Raw genomic sequence first — 19598 nt, 5'->3', positions numbered from 1 at the left:
AACTTGTGTTGTGATTTTAAATGTATCAATATATGATTCTGGCACATTCTGGAAAATCAAGATTGCATTGCAAAAGGCGTTTTTATGCACATAAAATGAAACATCTGGACTATTTTAATCTCCAAAGAAAACCTGAAGAAAAAGAAAAGCTATGAAGAGCCATGAATCACAAATATTCTGGTGTCATATATAATGTGCATATACTAATGTCAGTGAGCACAGCGCAGATTGTGATGTTTCCTCTCATTTACAGTAATTACTGTAATTATGTGCATTTACTGTGTGTGCTTTTTGTTTACATTCAATACAACATCTAATTCCCTGCATGTTTGTTTATTATTTATGATCTACTCAATGGATCTAGTCTACTTATATTGAGTAAAAACACAAACTCTAAACCGCTGACCTGATTCCAAGCGTACAGTAATGATCGAATCCCCTCTAGTCCACACACACACACACACACACACACACACACACACACATAATGACAGTACTAATGTTAATGTGACCTACTCGACGGCTCTAATGCATTAATAACCAGGAGAGAAATGTTAATGTGCCAAACACAGACGCACGGTGACAGTAATGGTGAATTTAGCCTCTGGATATATTTTCATATGGGGTTTGTGTCACACCTGTAACACGAACGCAACGAGACGAGGACGACACACACACACACACACACACACAAGGACACACTCTGGCACATTCATTGTGCTCTTCCATCACGAACTCAAGCACATTAGAAAAATGCAATCAAAAAATCTATTCATCGACCCTTTTCACAGACTGATGACACAGTTATTAACATCGAGAAAAGTTTTTTTATATTTCGTCTGTCTGTCTTCTGTCTCGTTTTCCAGCACAAATATCTATATATTAATATATAAACATTCTTAAAACAAGATACATTTACTGGAGCGGAAGCAAACTGCTCACATGTACATGACATTAGATGTAGTAATTAATAGACCCGCCCACGACTGCTGGTTGATTAGCATAGACCCGCCCATGACTGCTGATTGATTAGCATAGACCCGCCCACAACTGTTAGTTGATTAGCATAGACCCACCCATGCCATGACTGCTGATTGATTAGCATAGACCCCACCCACGACTGCTGGTTGATTAGCATAGACCCGCCCATGACTGCTGATTGATTAGCATAGACCCGCCCACAACTGTTAGTTGATTAGCATAGACCCACCCATGCCATGACTGCTGATTGATTAGCATAGACCCCACCCACGACTGCTGGTTGATTAGCATAGACCCGCCTAGGACTGCTGATTGATTAGCATAGACCCTACCCACGACTGCTGGTTGATTAGCATAGACCCGCCCACGACTGCTGATTGATTAGCATAGACCCTACCCACGACTGCTGGTTGATTAGCATAGACCCGCCCATGACTGCTGACTGATTAGCATAGACCCCACCCACGACTGCTGGTTGATTAGCATAGACCCGCCCATGACTGCTGATTGATTAGCATAGACCCGCCCACGACTGCTGATTGATTAGCATAGACCCGCCCATGACTGCTGACTGATTAGAATAGACCCCACCCACGACTGCTGGTTGATTAGCATAGACCCGCCCATGACTGCTGACTGATTAGCATAGACCCGCCCACGACTGCTGATTGATTAGCATAGACCCGCCCATGACTGCTGACTGATTAGCATAGACCCCACCCACGACTGCTGGTTGATTAGCATAGACCCGCCCATGACTGCTGACTGATTAGCATAGACCCCACCCACGACTGCTGGTTGATTAGCATAGACCCGCCCATGACTGCTGATTGATTAGCATAGACCCGCCCACAACTGTTAGTTGATTAGCATAGACCCCACCCATGCCATGACTGCTGATTGATTAGCATAGACCCCACCCACAACTGCTGGTTGATTAGCATAGACCCCACCCATGACTGCTGATTGATTAGCATAGTCCCACCCACGAGTGCTGGTTTATTAGCATAGACCCGCCCACAACTACTGATTGATTAGCATAGATGCCACCCACGAGTGCTGATTGATTAGCATAGACCCGCCCATGACTGCTGTTTGATTAGCATAGTCCTGCCCACGAGTGCTGATTGATTAGCATAGACACCACCCACGACTGCTGATTGATTAGCATAGTCCTGCCCACGAGTGCTGGTTGATTAGCATAGACCCGCCCATGACTGCTGATTGATTAGTGTAGTCCTGCCCACGAGTGCTGATTGATTAGCATAGACCCCACCCATGACTGCTGTTTGATTAGCATAGTCCTGCCCACGAGTGCTGATTGATTAGCATAGACCCCGCCCATGACTGCTGATTGATTAGTGTAGTCCTGCCCACGACTGCTGATTGATTAGTGTAGTCCTGCCCACGAGTGCTGGTTGATTAGCATAGACCCGCCCATGACTGCTGATTGATTAGTGTAGTCCTGCCCACGAGTGCTGATTGATTAGCATAGACCCCACCCATGACTGCTGACTGATTAGCATAGTCCTGCCCACGAGTGCTGGTTGATTAGCATAGACCCCACCCACAACTGTTGACTGATTAGCATAGACCCCACCCATGACTGCTGATTGATTAGTGTAGTCCCGCCCACGACTGCTGATTGATTAGCATAGACCCGCCCACTAAATACATTTTTGGTCACGTTTGTTCACTCCTGTGGTTTTGTTTTTCTGTTCTTGTCTATCCGTCGATGTAAAGAGCCGCGGGGTTAAGCCTTTGGGAGGGATTCGTGTTTTCGTGTTCTCATTTTGGCTTGTTAATCCTCAAAAAATGAAAGTATCACAATAGAATTGTGTCATTCCCTCGCTCAGTTGTCTGGAGCAGGTCGTGATGTGCGGTGTGTGTTGGAAGGTGTTGCAGTCGAGCTGAATCAGTATCATCTCAGAGGCGAGACGGTGAACGCTAAACGATCAGACGAACGAACGAAAGCGAGATGGAACACTCGTTCGCCCACTGGAGGTCGAGCTGCGAACGCCATCGCTGCCAAACTCCGCTTCTGCGTTCTCCTGTATCTACAGGACTTCAGCAAGCCTCGCTTCTCCTTTCTCGTACCGTGTTTTTCATCTGCTTACACACATTTCCAAAACTTTTAATTACAGCTTTGACGGGTTTCAAAGAGGACTTTTTTGTCCTGAAGGTGCCGAGAGGAACTATGTTGTGTTATTAGTGCAAATAGATTTATTAGGGGTTTTTTTTTTCATTCAAAGATTTATCTCTTTTTGTCCCAAAATGTTACACACAAATCAAAGAATTGCACGCAAAATGCAAAATGCCTCAAATCTCTTGCAAAATGAAGCACTACATTCAAAATATCACAAAAAACTGCATTGTAAACTCATGCAAACTATAATAAAATAGAAAGCATTTCTGCTCACCAAGGCTGTATATAGTTTTAAAATAGTATTACAATGTAAAACAGTTGTTTTATATTTGAAAATATTTTACAATGTCATTTATTTCTATGATCAAAGTGGAATTTTCAGCATCATTACTTGATTCTTTGAATAGAAAAGAGATGAAAAATCCTGTTAGATATTTGTGTGTTACAAAGAATTGTGTGTGTGGTTTGCAAAAAGATCTAGAATTAGTGGAAGAATTAGTATATGGTTTTTCTGGTGTTTGAGTGTCAGGTTTCAGAAATTGTGTGAAAGCACCATAGACTAAAAAAAAATATGTGTGACGCCCAAAGTGGGCGGAGCCACCTGTCACCATCTTGGCCGCCAACACTTTTTTTTTTTTTTTCGATTTTACGTTAAAGTTTTTTTTTATTTTTATTTTTTTTATTCTAACCAACAAAGTCAATATACAGTCAGAACTGCAATATATACAAAATGGAGAAACTTGGCCGCTAACACACCGCACACAAACGGCTAGCAGTGACATCCTGTCACTCAAGTGGCCACGCCCTTAATTATGCAGAACTTTAAGGATTAATATCATTAAAACGGATGAGTTATAAAATAAATCACCCATCTCACAGTCGTCATGAAGGGCAAAATTAACTACAAAGACCAAAAACTCTTTTTGCTCCAGACTATAAACATGTTTATTTGTGCTGTAAAGTTGGCCATTTTAACATGCGGGTCTATGGGACTGACTCTCTTCTGCAGCCGGCCTCTAGTGGCCAGTGGAGGAACTGCAGACTAGTGTTGATTTTAAAGAGCTTGTGAAAAAACTGTAACTTGTAAAACGTCCATAATTTCAATTATCTGGCAACCTTCGCTCATTAACACGCTGGCACTGAGAACTGGCGAGCAGAAATAAACACGGAGACTTTCGCACTTTCCTTCAAAACCGAGTCGCTTCTTCGGGTCACAGAGACGGTAAATAACAGACTGAGTTTTCCCAGATCTATCCATCCATCCATCCATCCTCACCTCGCGCTCATCATTAGAGGGAATAACGCAGACCCTCGGAGCATTAATTAGCAGGATTTTCTGGAGTGTCTGGACCTTCTTGCTCCTCTGAATGTTAACTCGTGTAAACACAATCCGCTGCATAACAAGTTGTTGTTTTTCTCAGCTTTTAATACGGTGATGGGAAATTACTCAAGCGCGGCTTAATCTATCGCTATAGAAATCCCTCGCGCTTGTACTTACATCTGTTTCACTCTCTCGGTTTGTCTCCCTAAAATACTCCTCTGCTGTATCATTTGTCTTTGTACACACACACACACACACACACACACATGGATCTGATCCAAACACAGTGAGCACAGGCCTTCTGGACCAGCATCCAATCCAATGCACTCAGAAAAACACTTGTTTTCCAGTAGAAAAGCAGAAAATATGACCTGCATGCATACTAATTGTGTTTTAGATAAACTTTAGTACAGTTAAACATTTCATGTCCATCATAAACAAAACCAGACCAAAGCAATCAATCTCTGAAATCAAGTCTTAGTTCTCAGATTAGGCTATTTTCCTTATATTCATTAAACATCATGTGTGTGTGTGTGTGTGTGTGTAGAGAATCTCAAATCACTCACTCCGTATCAGTTAGGAATTAGGATGCCGACTATGTAGAGAGAGAGAGACTAGGGTTTGGAACAGAGCCAATGTCTCTCTCTCTCTCTCTCTCTCTCTCTCACACACACACACACACACACACACCAATTAGTCAATCTCTCCGTCTGTGTGATTCATTAGCTTTTATCCTCTTCATTTAAACAAGTCTGTATGTAATTAGTGTGTCTGTTTGTCCAGCGCTGTCACACACGCTCACATCTCAAGAACAATTAGTGTGTACATCACACTACAGCACACACACACACACACACACACACACACACACAGAAACCGTACAGCACAATAAAGAGTGTGTGTGAGAAACATCTGAACAAAGGAAAAAAACAGATGAAGTTGAATTTGGAATCTTTTAATGAGAGGAAAATGAATTTGAATTCCGGTTTGTTACAATTCAAATTGTAACAATTTTCGTTTGAGTGACAGTAAATCTTAATAAGCGAGTGTGTAAAAGTGAACATTGTTTCCAGCAGAAACATCACGCCTGTGTGTGTGTGTGTGTGTGTGTGTGTTTGACGGTCGGTTTGAGGAACACATCGATGTCTCCACACACACGAGAGCGGCCTCCGTCTGAAGCGCTTCTGGCCGTCGTTAATCACCGCCGCGTGTGTTTATTAGTGTTTCTCTGCAGGTCTGCGTCTCACAGCTCACAGACACTTCATTTCACTCTCCAGCGGCGCACACACACATCCTGCTCTTCATCAGCGCTTTACACACTCTATCAGCACCAGAGGAACACACACACACACTCTATCAGCACCAGAGGAACACACACACACACACACACACACACACACACTCTATCAGCACCAGAGGAACACACACACACACACACACACACACACACTTCAAAGCTCTTCAAAAATTGGGGAAAAAAAAATATTCCTTGTAAGTTTTTGAATCAGAATGCAGCCGTTGCCTTGGTAACCAACGTAAACAAACCAGCCGTTGCCCCGGTAACCAACGTAAACAAACCAGCTGTTTTACAATACTTCAACTATTTACAGTTGTTCTCGATTGTTTACACACATTTCCTGAAAGAATGCCACATACTCTCAGAACTCTACACACAAATCTAAAAACACACACAATCGGCAAAACCCCTCAATTCTCCTGCAAAATGAAACTTTACATTCAAAACAATGTTATATATTCTCAAAATGGTATTTTGTCTTCAAATGACACACACAAACCATCATATGAATAGACATTTATAAGAACCAGTTGAAGACTGACGTACTCAATGGAAAACACTTCTTCTCCATTCATCATAACGACTTACACTTACTACAGACATTACATACATAAGTGTGTTGTAAAATATTTGAGAATATTGTTTTTATACCCAGAACACACAAATACACGGTAACAAATATATTTTATTTTTCCCACAAAATCAACGGGAGATAGATCCCACACCCCAACCAACACAAAGTTGCACATACAGTGGTCTACATACAAAACAACTGAATTTTTTATGCTGTTACAGTAAAAAAAGAAATAAAAAATATCTATGCTGCATCCTCTCTTTGGTTTTGGTATTTTATGCTAAAGCTCTGATTGCTAATTGTAAAACTGTGTGACGGGTGTTTGCCGATGTGACGAGTCAGTGTGAATATCTGAATGGCAGTGTGTTCCTCGTGAAACTGCATGAAAATTGTGCCAAAAGCAGAGAATTGTGTGTAGCGTTTTGAAAAAAGTGTGTTTTAGAGCTGCGATTTGAGTGTAAAGCAGGAATTGTGCTTGTAGTTCAGCAGAACTGGTTCAGGGGGTTGGTCAATGAGTTACATGTTGTGGTCATTGTGTCTCAAGTACCAGAAAATGTGTGTGAACAATCGAGAAAAACTGTAATCTGGACTTCTTTTTTTTAAATCTTTTTTTATATTTATTAACCTTTACAAATAAAATGTTCATAGCATGTATAATATATTCTTGCTAAAGCACTTCTGGATAGATGCAATTGCATTTCGTTGCTTGTACTTGTGACATGCAATGACAATAAATTGAATTCTATTCTATTCTATTCTATCACGCTCTAGACATTGACTAAAAATATTCTGATTCGATATATTTCTTTTGCACTTTAATTGAAACATTTGTTTAATTTATCCATTTTGTCGCATTATGTCATAAAGTTATTAAACCTGTTGGGAGGACAGTAATTCATTACAGTGATTATACACTCTAAAAAATGCTGGGTTGTTTTAACTCAATGTTGGGTCAAATATGGACAAACCCAAAATGTTGGGTTAAAAATGAAATGTAAAAATTTAACCCAACGGCTGGGTTAGCCCATATTTGACCCAAAGTTGGGTTAAAACAACCCAGCATTTTTTAGAGTGTATTCTCAGATATACCTCTTCTCCGTCCTTTACGACCGTTTAAACCACACGTAAATGCTGAAGCACATTTTCTGATATTTCTCTGATATTTATGAAGATTTTCCAAAAATCATTCAGATGTTTGTTCACGACAGGAGTCACTAAAGAGACTAAACTCACACTCTAAAAAATGCTGGGTTGTTTTAACCCAATTTTGGGTCAAATATGGACAAACCCGAAATGTTGGGTTAAAAATGTAATGTAAAAATTTAACCCAACAGCTGGGTTAGTCCATATTTGACCCAAAGTTGGGTTAAAACAACCCAGCATTTTTTACAGTGCACTTTTACTCGTGTTGTTTCGCTGTGAGTAAGACCTGCTGTTGTTTTTGTCAGACGTGACACACTCATCAGAGACACGCCGTTCTCTCAAACACACTCCACCTGTACACTGTAAAATATCATATTCATCATTTGTTCTCATCTTTTATCAAATCAGCGTAGATGATTAATGTGGCAAGTTTTTATTTATTAAACCGATCTCCTTCATCTATTAACAACATTTTTTTATTTCAATGAACTTAAATGAATCAATCAAACCAGAAACACGCAACGTACACAAACGCTCGATGAACGCACAGCATTCAGAATTATTCAGGATCATCTAACAACTACAAACGTTTTGGACTTACTGTTAAAAAAAGAAAATCGGTAAATAAAAAACGGCAGCAGAAATGTACCGTACAGTGGCAACATTTTAATTTACATTTCTTAAATTTACAACGTTTTTCATTATCTGATATAATGTTAATTTACCGACCTATTGAAGTACTAATGTTCTGTTTTGTACAAATCGAATACACTGATAACCACCAATCACAGTGGAGATGAGAGTCACATGATCAAGCAGGTTTTCCACAAGAAAGGTTGAGCGAATGATTCAATGACTCATGTTTGACGGTCACTTGTCTCCATCTACTGGTGTAACGTTGTAATCCATACAATCTTTATTTGAAGCAAAAAGTTACTTTTAAAAGGTGATTTAGTCTATTTTGATCGACATCATGTTTCATATCTCTACACTTCAACTGCTCTCATAGTGCTATAATACATATTGTTATCCATAGGAATACGACTAAATGTGTGTTTGAATTGAAATTACGATCTTTGTGATGAATTACAAGCTTACTCCGCCCCTTTATCTGCATACATGCATAAGAGCCACGCCCACATCTCAACATCCAATCAACGACCAACGCATACAAACAAGTCCCGCCCCACTTTTTCTTCTTTGAAAACATGTTGCGCTCAGATATACGTCACAACACAGAGGACCCGATCTGATGCTGTCGCTTCATCACGACTTTATGTCCATTTTTAAGAAAATTAGAGTTGATTTTAGGAGAAAGTTGTTGAATAAAGGGCTTGACATGCAGACTCAGAATGACTCACTCTACGTGTGAAACTTTAACACTGAAAGGAAAATAAGACACGGGCTACTTTGGGGTTTTAAGCAGAACTTCTGACGTGCGGTTTGAAGCTTTGACGTGCCGGCCGGTAATCAGACTCTGAGTGACGCCTCACACACACACACACACACACACACACACACACACACACACTCCAGCGAGTCTTCTGGTGAATTAAAGCAGCAGTGTGTGTCAGTCAGACGGACTCCTGCACACAACGCCATCAATCATCACACTATTGGAAGACCTAACGCGTGTTATATTCATACGGATTAGCCCGTTCTAATCGATGATAGCTGGAGCTCTGTGAGTGTGTGTGTGTGTGTGTGTGTGGAGACGAGAGATGCTTATAAATCACACGGATGCTAAAGAGCACACACACACAGCCTGTCAAACCACTAATAAAACATTAGTTTTCCTAGATAATCATGGTGAAAATCCAGCTTTTAATGTTGTTTGTGTGTGTATGTGGTGTGTTTTTAACACACACCGTGTGTAAGTTGATAAGTGGACAGTGGACCTTAAAACAAAAGACAGCCTCAAAAACACGGTGTGTTTCTGACGTCACAAATGACCTTGTAACCAATCAGATCAACGTGTGATCGTCAACCAATGGATCTCTGAGTGAGTGAGTGAGTGCGTGGAGGTGGAGCTCATTTGCATATTCATAGAACCGTGCATACTAAATGAGGCGAGGGTGTCGAGTTACATTTACGATATTTTAAGGCATAAAGACGAGAGAAAACTCTTGAATATGTCATTTTGGTGATCAAAGATTAGTTTTAACGGATACAGGGGGACTTTAATGTTTTTTTTTTCTGAATGTTCTCTGAGAAATTTTTTCTTGGTTATACAAACATTAGGGGAACATTCAATTTTGCAAAAAAAATATAGTAATGTTACTTCTGACGGTAAAAATTAAAAAACATTAAATGTTTTGAGAACAACATTATCATAGGTAACTCGACTTGTTCATAACATATTGGGAACGTTCCCTGTTTGCTAGTAATATTGTATAGGAATCATCAGATTTGCACATATACATTAATTAGTATATCAAAGAAAGTACCATCTGATATCAACACACATGTGGTGCACCAAAATCCGGGTCGGAAAACAGCATATTAATGAATATAAAGCTGGCTATTTATGGTTTTATAAAGCATAAGCAGCTCAGGGATGCACGTTACAGTGTTTTACCACAGTCAAAGTGTGTGTTTCAGGCAAAGCCATCGTTGAGGGTCCGATGAAGCGCAGCACAGCTGTGATGTGAATTGATGTACATCAGTATATGCATATACCGTCGCTATAGGTGAGCCATGCTGCCTCCTACAGGCCAACAGAGGAACTGCAACACACCTCTACATACAGCATTCAGTCCTCCTAAACACATCGGTTATAAACCTGAAGCAATCACATGTGTTGGGCTTCAAACTGCGTGAAAAACACTGAATCTGTGATGGAAAAAAGCAAATCTCATGCAAAAGTGATGCGATTTAAATATAAAGAGCAACTTATTCCGTAAATACAAACTGACACACCATTATCTAGACATTCACTCAAATATCGATTTAAACGTCACTAATGCGCCCTATTACACGGGCAAATGTACTATAGTTCAGATAAAGCGAGCCCTGTTCCAGTGTTTCCCTCGGGCTCCACACACACACACACACACATCTGAGTTACACTTCACCCGATGACTCTGAGCTTAAAACAGTCCGTTTGCCACCATCGCAATACACACGCGTTTCCTTCACACACATGCAACTGTGTGCAATGTGCATCATGATGATTAAGCTTTGATTGACAGGTCACATCTCAGACCAAACGCCTCATAAAAGCGTGTAAAAACTTTGCATAAACAGGATGATCAGTGGAGCACAGAGTCAGATCCAGAGAGACACCTCACATCCATTAATGAATCAATCGAATGAACTAATGTGTTTCATTAGACAGAAATCCATAAAGAGTCACGCATTACAAATCATCAGGTCAGACTCCCACAGAAACAGTGTTTGTCTCTCCAAACTGGAGATTTATTCAAGTTTTTGATGTTGTATATTCTGAAGAAATTTTTTTTTTAATATGGCTGCACAATCATTTTGGAAATCTGGACACACTTGAGTCCGGGGTGTTTCAACCCAACTTTGGGTCAAATATGAACAAACCCATCCGTTGGGTTAATTTTTAATATATATATGTATATGTATTTTAACCCAACGTTTGGGTTTGTCCACATTTGACCTAAAATTGGGTTGAAACAACCCAGCGTTCCGAACATCACACACCGCGACTCGGACTCTCTCAGGATCCGAGGTTTCTAACCCAGAACACGGAGTCTGTCATTAGCATTCCGCCGGTGCTCATCAAACTTTACGCGCCTCTCCAGAAACAAACGCACATAATCCTCGATACACGCTCGCGCTCTCAGCAACACCAAGTTTACACACACACACACACACACACACACACACGAGCGAAGCTCCACTCCTGAATCTGAGGTAAACCACGAGTCTTACCTTTAAACACCTGAGCTCGCGCGGACACCAACACCCCGACCGCCGCGAAGACGCACGCCAAAAGTTTGTCCATCGTGTCGGTGTGTGTTCCGTGAGCCCGGTCCTGGAGGTGTGTGTTCCGTGAGCCCGGTCCTGGAGGTGTGTGTTCCGTGAGCCCGGTCCTGGAGGTGTGTGTTCCGTGAGCCCGGGCGCCCGCGGGCTGAACTCGTTCTGGGAAAGGCTCTCGGTTGTTTCAGGCTCTTGTGGAACTGTTTCTCCGGCTCTCCCGGAGACGCGCGGCGCGTGAGAGTGTGTGTGTGTGTGTGTGTGTGTGTGTGAGAGAGAGAGAGAGAGAGAGAGAGAGAGAGAGAGAGAGAGAGAGAGAGAGAGAGAGAGAGAGAGAGAGAGAGAGAGAGAGAGAGAGAGAGAGAGAGAGAGAGAGAGAGAGAGAGAGAGAGAGAGAGAGAGATTGTAGATTAGTTCCCCGGTAGAGGGAGCTTCGACTGTTTCTCTGGTGTCGTGCTTCATCTCCTCCCACTGATACAGCTAGACTATCTATCTATCTATCTATCTATCTATCTATCTATCTATCTATCTATCTATCTATCTATCTATCTATCTATCTATCTATCTATCTATCTATCTATCTATTCATTATCCATCAATCCACCATCCATCTATCATCCATCCATCCATTCATGAATCCATCCACCATCTATCCATCAATACATCATCCATCCATCATCCATCCATCCATTATTAATCTATCAAGTCATCATCCATCCATCCATCATCCATCCATCCATCTATCATCATCCATTCATCCATCCATCCATTTATGAATCCATCCATCCATCATCCATCCATCAATTCATCATCCATCATCCATCCGTTGATTCATCCATCCATTCATGAATCCATCCATCCATCCATCATCCATCCATCCATCCATTCCTTCATCAATCCATCATCCATCCATCAATACATCATCCATGCATCATCCATTCCATCCATCCATCAATTCATCATCCATCCATCCATCCATTATTCATCTATCAAGTCATCATCCATCCATCTATCATCATCCATCAACCATCCATCCGTTCATCCATCCATCAATTCATCAATCCATTCCATCCATCCATTCATCCATCCATCCATTCATGAATCCATCCATCATCCATTCCTCCATCAATCCATCCATTCATCCATCCATCAATCCAATCCATCCATCCATCCATCCATTCATCAATCCATCATCCATCCATTATTCATTTATCAAGTCATCATCCATCCATCTATCATCATCCATCCATCCGTTCATTCATCATCCATTCATGAATTCATCATCCATCCATCATCTATCTATCTAACCGTCCATCCATTATCTATCTGTCTGTCTGTTGCAGCTTGTAAGGAAATGTTGCATTATTAATGTCAGTAAGCTCCTCATTTTAGCAATTTACTGAATATAGTGCATATATGCTTGATTATGAGTTTAGGACAAGTCATATTATATTATTTGCCTTAACAAAAAATATGTGCACCCTGTTTACATACTGTACTTACTGTATAAGCTGAGTTACACACACACACACACACACTTTTTTCTCTCTCTCCTCTCACGCAAGCACGCACACACACACACACACACACACACACACACACACACACACACACACACACACACACACACTCAGTCATCTTGTGTTAAAGACTGGTGTTTTCAGCACGAGGGGTTTGAAGGTTCTGGTATAATTGGTATCTGGGGAGAAACTAAATGTTGGACTGAAATCAGATCATGTCATTGTGGCAAAAACAAACAATGTCGCTCTATAGAGCGAGTCAACAATAGAGATATGGGCGGACAGAAAAAGAAATGATGGGGTTTAACTGCCATAAAACAAGCCAATAAAAACTACTAATACAAAACAGCAAAAAAAAAACAGAGACTAATGTGCAATCATGAAGTCCATTCAACTGAGAATAGCCTCAAATACGCTATGACTGATATTGGAAATAAAAACGCAATCTTCTTTCGGATCCAGCAGCGACTGTAATGGCATTTTCTTTTATGAGATTAAGCTACAATAATCCTGAGACGTTATTAAGATAATACTCCCAAGTTACCGTGACAGGATCAGCGCGATCCGAAGACTTTCATGTAAAACTCACACACAAAGACTTACACGCGATTACACACATTATTCTTTGTTCAGCAAAACAAGACAACAAAGAAACAAAACCACACATAAAAAAAGTGTCGTGGTGAGATTGGCAGCTTTCCTGGACGCTTGACGAGGCGTCATAACGGTGAATAATCAGGATAAATGTCACACACATGAACTGCTGCGCCGTAAAGCTGTTCCAGAGACACTCGAATGTTTTAAAGAGCTCATATTAATGTTTTCCTGCTTGAATGTTGATTATTCTCCTCATATTCTCCATTGTTGCGGCTCCTCTCTTCCCAGTCTGTCAGTAACTCTCTGTTTACTTCCTGTCTCTATGAAGCCCCTCCTCCTGAAAGCACACTGTGCTCTGATTGGTCGGCTGGAGCGGTGTGTCGTGATTGGTCGAGCGCTTCGAGTGTGTTTGGGAAATGTCCCGCCCCTTTCCAAAACCGCCAGTTTAACACACTACTAACTAACTCAACCAGGCCCCGCCCCTTTATTCTGCGCATTAATTATTATAATGAGGAATATTGAGGCGTGTTCGTTCCGGGAGAAACTCGAGATACAATGGAGGCGTTTCAGGAGTCACTGATTTAGAGGAGAACTGGAGCTTTCAGTTCAACGTTTATTTAGTATGCAATGGAGCAAAATGATTTTTAGAAATATCATAAATAAAAGTTCTTTATACTATTATGGTAAATGTTATATATAAATAAAATCGCAAATTTTTTCACAAATTTTTGGGAATTACCACCACAAAATCAGTCATTTTGATCGCAAAAATCACACAAAAAAATCGTGAAATCCTGGAGGGACTGTTCATTGGCATTTATGGTTGCATTATGAATTGAAGGTTCTTTAAAGGTTTTGTCAAAGAACCCAAATGGTTCCCAAAATGAAACCCCCATATTACAAGCGTTATGTTTAAATAAAAAGTTTCATTTTATCCTTTAAAACTAATCTTTGATCACCAAAATGATATATTTAAGAGATTTCTCTCTTGAAAACATGTCTTTATGCCTTAAAATATCTTGAATGTAGCTCGACACGCCCCATTTAGAATGCAGGGTTCTATGAATATGCAAATGAGACCCGCTCAGCTCAGACATTCACTGGTTGACGATCACACGTTGATCTGATTGGTTACAAGGTCGTCTGTGACGTCAGAAACACCAGCGATTTCAAACCTTGTTTTTGAGACTGTCTTTTGTTTTAAAGCGTATTAAACACGCCACATACACACGTAAACAACATTAAAAGCTGGATTTTCACCACAGGGGGACTTTAAGATTTCACGTCGTACATTAACTTGATTGAATCCTTAAAATATGTCCTGCTAATTAGCTTTCCTGAGGCTAACTCGACTCGACTCCACTGACCTTCCTCAAAGCTCTCAGCATCATTACTTGATTAGCTGATTGGCGGACATGTTTAATATTTTGTTATCGTGTCGCACTGATTAAATATGCCATAATGACCTTGGCTATGATGACGGCCGGGTCAAGTTGAGAGAGACTCGCTAAAGGACAGACCCGCTTCTGTTGTCTGAGTTTAAACTCAAACAGATTTATCTGGTGTAGTTCTGACGTGTCACTCATAGAGGGCGCTGTTGTTCCTCAAACACACCGCAGAACATGCGTTTCTTACTCAGTGTTTCTTTCTTGTTTCCATAAAGCAATATGTTTTTATTAAAGTAGTAAAATGCCATTAGATATTATGTCTTGTTATCTGGGGGAGAAATCTAAATAAGTGAGTTTTTGCTTAAAAGCTAAATGAGCTGCCAATGAGGTCAGAAAAATAATCTCGTTTCTGTTTGAATTAACATTAGGCTATGTTTTAATAGCATTATTCGGACACATAAATCACACTTATAAATATATATAAACGTTATTGGACCAAACAACAAATGGTCAGAGCAAGTGTGTTTTATTTTAAAGAACAGTAATGCAATACCTGGCTATATCCATTAGCAGTGTGTTTTCTTCTTGTTTTTGTTTTCCACTCTTCTGTGTGCCAATACAAATAAATAAATAAACAAATAAAATAATTTAAGAAAGTTAGAGGGGAAAGAGCAAGAATTGAGTGACACTCAGACGTTTTGAAGAGTGATGTAAGCGCTCTTTCACGCGCACTGTAAAGGCTTTATCTCTATCATAAGTGAGTTCTCACATTGCTATTTTAATCATAAGCACATCCTCTGAGCACTGGATGTTTTTCAATCGTTTATTGCTTAATTAAAGCGGTCTGACTATCGCAGTCCCTCGAGAGAGAGTCGATCTGTGACAGGAACAACAATCCGCGGTTATGGACAAGCATGCTTATAATAACTGTTATAATAACCGGATCATATTCGCCACGGATCATATTTCTCAGTCATAAACCTGTGATAAATCACTCATAACCACTGCGTGTCAGACTAGGCCTGCTGTTTTTGTTGACGGATCATGTTTTATGTTTACAGTCATAACAATGCATTTAGTTAATAATACACTTAGAAGTGGAAGCATCTCTGTTTATGTGTTGTAAATGTGTATATTATGACATTATTCATGTTAAGAGTGTCTTTATGATGCATAAAACAATTATGATATTTTTAATGTCGCTGAAAGTGTTTATTTGATCAAAAAAGCAGTAAAAATATGAAATATTATTGTAATGTAAATCATCTTTTTTCTATGTGAATATATAGTAAAGTGTAATTTATTCGTATGATTTTCAGCATCATTACTCCAGTCTTCAGAGTCACATGATCTGATGATCAAGACACATTCATGATTATTATTAATGTTGAAACCTGCTTCATATTTGTGTGGAAACTGTCAGGATTCTTTAATAGAAAGTTTAAAAGAACAGCATTTATTCACTAAAACAGAATCTTTTAAAACTTTTAATCAATTTAATGCGTCTTAGCTGAATATTAAGTATTTCTTTTTTTAACTTTTGAACTGAAGTTTAACACTGTTTCCACAAAAAGATGAAGCAAATCAGCGTATTATGGTGATTTCTGAAGGGTCGTGTGACCAAGGCTCACTGTATCTGCTTCTCAAGTACTTGTGTGTAGTTTTATACTTTTTGTTCTGGAACAAACAACAAATGGTCAGAGCAAGTGTGGTTTATTTTAAAGAACAGTAATGCAATCCCTTAATAATGTGACCCTGTGTGTGTGTGTGTGTGTGACAGGCAAGGTTAGAAACACAGCATCTAAGACTCAAGCTTAAAGGGGTCAGGAATAGCTTGAGCTTCAGCTGATGAATGACAGAGACTTTATCATGAGTTTCAATCAAGAGCAATAAAAACGAATTGTGATTACGGCCTTTTTACGGTCTCGTCTTAAAGCGATGATGCTCTTCCTCAGTGTTTCTGTCTCGTTTTCCAGCACTAATATCTAAACATTCTTAAATCAAGAGACATTTACTGGAGAAGAAGCAAAAAGCCTGAAGATATTAAGTAAACAATTACAAATATCTTAAAACAAGAACAAATATCTGCCAATGGAACAATAAGTGACATTTGCATGACAAAAACTTTTGTAAAGTAAATTTTAAAGTATTTTTTTAATGTAATTTTCAACAACAATGAAAACACGTTAAAAAAAAATTGGTGTTGGATTTATTTTTAAACAATTTTCCCTACAAAAAAATGCTAGTATATTTCACAAACAATTACAAAGAAACGGCAAGCAACACGTCGAATTCAACATGGAATTTTGAAGTAGAAAAACTGAAATAGTATTTTCTTGTAAAAAATACATCAATAATCATTTAGGTTTTTTTAACAACTTCAAAAAATCATTTTTTACAGCGCACTGAAAAACAGTGATTTACTTTGTAACATTTTTCTCTCATAAATTTCTACTAAATTCACAAATAATAAACAAACTGCTAAACAAATAAGCTATTTGTCTCGTTTTCCAGCACAAATATCGAAACATTCATAAATCAAGAGACATTTAAAGAAGCAAAATGACTGACGTTATGAAGTTATTTTATTAAAAATGTCTCAAAATTATGATATTTTTCCTTTAAAAAAAATGTAAAATTAGTAAAGACACTTGTAATGTTACTTATTATGTTTGAACAGTAGGTGGCGCTGACACCAAATTGATGTGGTCTGATTATGGTAATATTGGTATCTATGTTCTCGGCATGACCCGAATAATCTATTAAGACCGATTTCATTACAATAGGCCAAATTAATCGATCATTATTTGAAATTTAATTTTATGTTTCGTCCACAAGGTGGTTCTCTCTCAAAACTTTTTGAGTATATTCAGGGCATGGTGCTGATGAAAGAGTTTAGTTAACGAAATGCCAATGCGTTCATATAAGCATTTTGCAGTTCATATAGCATTTTATCAATATAGCATTTTCCGTCAGCCATATTTTATGATTAAAAATGTCTGACTCCCCAAACGGCCAAGATGGGTGTCTTTTGACTCGGTATGCTGCACCGAATCTAAAGAGACCAGTTTTGATCAGAAGCAAAAATGAGTAGTATGAAGCTGCAGACTCGGAGACCTGCATCTACAGTCCCCCTGCACCCAGAGTCCCGCATTCTCAGACCCCTCGTTTTTCGAGACAGCGCCTCCTATCAAATTGTATCGGATAAACATAAACGTGAGTAGGCTATCTTTTATTTAGCGAATCGTAGTATATAGCCTACTCGTTTGATTAATTTTTTTTTTAATAAAACTAATTTAGCTCATCGATACAACATATGAATAGTCCATTGAATATTTGTAAAGTTAGTTTGTAACAAGATTTGAGCCGTTAATGTATGTTTTTTCACCCTCCCCCCCCCCCCGAAAATATTTAGATAGCTAACGTTTATAATTTAGCTTTGAAACATCATAAGACATGTGCTATCGTCCTATGTTGAAGGCTATTCCAGGGTACACCATACATCGATGGAGTTGCCCCTGCCGAACCCAGCAACATCATTTTAGGATTATGCAAAGCGACTTATAAATGAGTTTTTTTAATGCAATTGAAGACGAAAAGTAAAGTCACGAAGACATTTTTTCCTTCCTTTTTTCTTTACAGCAAGATGATGTTTAGGTGATCATTAGCCTAAATAAAGTAGGAATTGTTTATTTTATTGGTGTTTTGTCTATTCTGATTTGTTTTGCTTCGCATTCAAAATATAAAAAAACAGATTTTGTAATCTTAGCATCGTAAAATTATAATTAGAAAATTATAGGTTGAACTGAAGGAAAAATTGGAATTTGAATAAAAAAAAATATATATAAAAAAAACATTGTAGCAATATAATATCACATACTATTTTTCTGAAGATAGTTCAATCTGTAATTGTATCCCTTCCATCAGTAACAATTCGTTTTTTTCTGCACATACATTAAGCAGGGAACGCAAATATTTATTGGATAATTTATTTGGAGACCGTAATATTGCATCCTATTGTTTTTAATTGCATTTGGATAATCGTACGCTGTACTCTGTGTGTGGGTGTTATTCGACCGTTTGAACAGCAGGAGGCGCTGTGTTCGAAAAACGAGGGGTCTAAGAATGCGGGACTCTCGGTGGGGGACTGTAGATGCAGGCTCCGAGTCTGCAGCTTCATAATATTGGCAAAAATAGACATTTTTCATACCTCCTTCCCACTAGGTGGCACTGTGCTGAAACTATGCAGGTTCCCTCAGGTCATGCTTGTCATAACACACCAAGTTTGGTCTCAATACGGTTAAGTGTTTCAGAGATCAAGGGTGCTTCTCATTTCTTATTTGTGCATCCTCGTTTCCTTCCCTCGCTTCCTTTCCTTGCGTCTCAGCTCCACCCCCTGTAGGACGCGAGAGAAGGAAGCGAGGAAAGGAAAGGAGGACAGAGGAATCGAATAAAAGCTTTTTTATATACATTGGAGTACTTGATCACTCAAGCGTCACTCCACAGTGTCATCAGCAGCGCTAAAAGGATCTGCCCTATGTTGTTGAAGTTTGGTTATTTAATAAATTCATAATAAATAATAATAAAGATAGGCTATACTGTTGAAATATCTGAGACGTGTGGTTTATATAAACTGCAAAGGTACAGTATAAATTAAAATGATTGTGACCGATGTGAAGAAGGGGG

The 19598-nt window shown here is 39.3% G+C and overlaps 1 protein-coding gene across 4 annotated transcripts in view; it reads right to left on the bottom strand.

The window, feature by feature from the left end:
- LOC120471340 (receptor-type tyrosine-protein phosphatase mu) overlaps window positions 1-11707 on the bottom strand; it is a 231231-nt gene extending 219524 nt beyond the window's left edge. For 2 of the 4 annotated variants that reach the window (XM_089131628.1, XM_089131630.1), the window contains exon 1: window positions 11363-11707. In XM_089131628.1, coding sequence (XP_088987754.1) covers window positions 11363-11435 — 73 coding nt within the window. In that variant the 5' untranslated portion in view covers window positions 11436-11707. The remainder of the gene's footprint in view (window positions 1-11362) is intronic. The other 2 variants (XM_089131629.1, XM_089131631.1) reach the window with 1 other exon arrangement.
- Between the last annotated feature and the right edge of the window lie 7891 nt (window positions 11708-19598).

Source organism: Pimephales promelas, chromosome 5, assembly GCF_988280905.1.
Source record: "Pimephales promelas chromosome 5, fPimPro1.hap1.1, whole genome shotgun sequence".
NCBI classification, from domain to species: Eukaryota; Metazoa; Chordata; class Actinopteri; order Cypriniformes; family Leuciscidae; genus Pimephales; species Pimephales promelas.
This window is presented reverse-complemented; position numbering and strand designations above follow the sequence as displayed.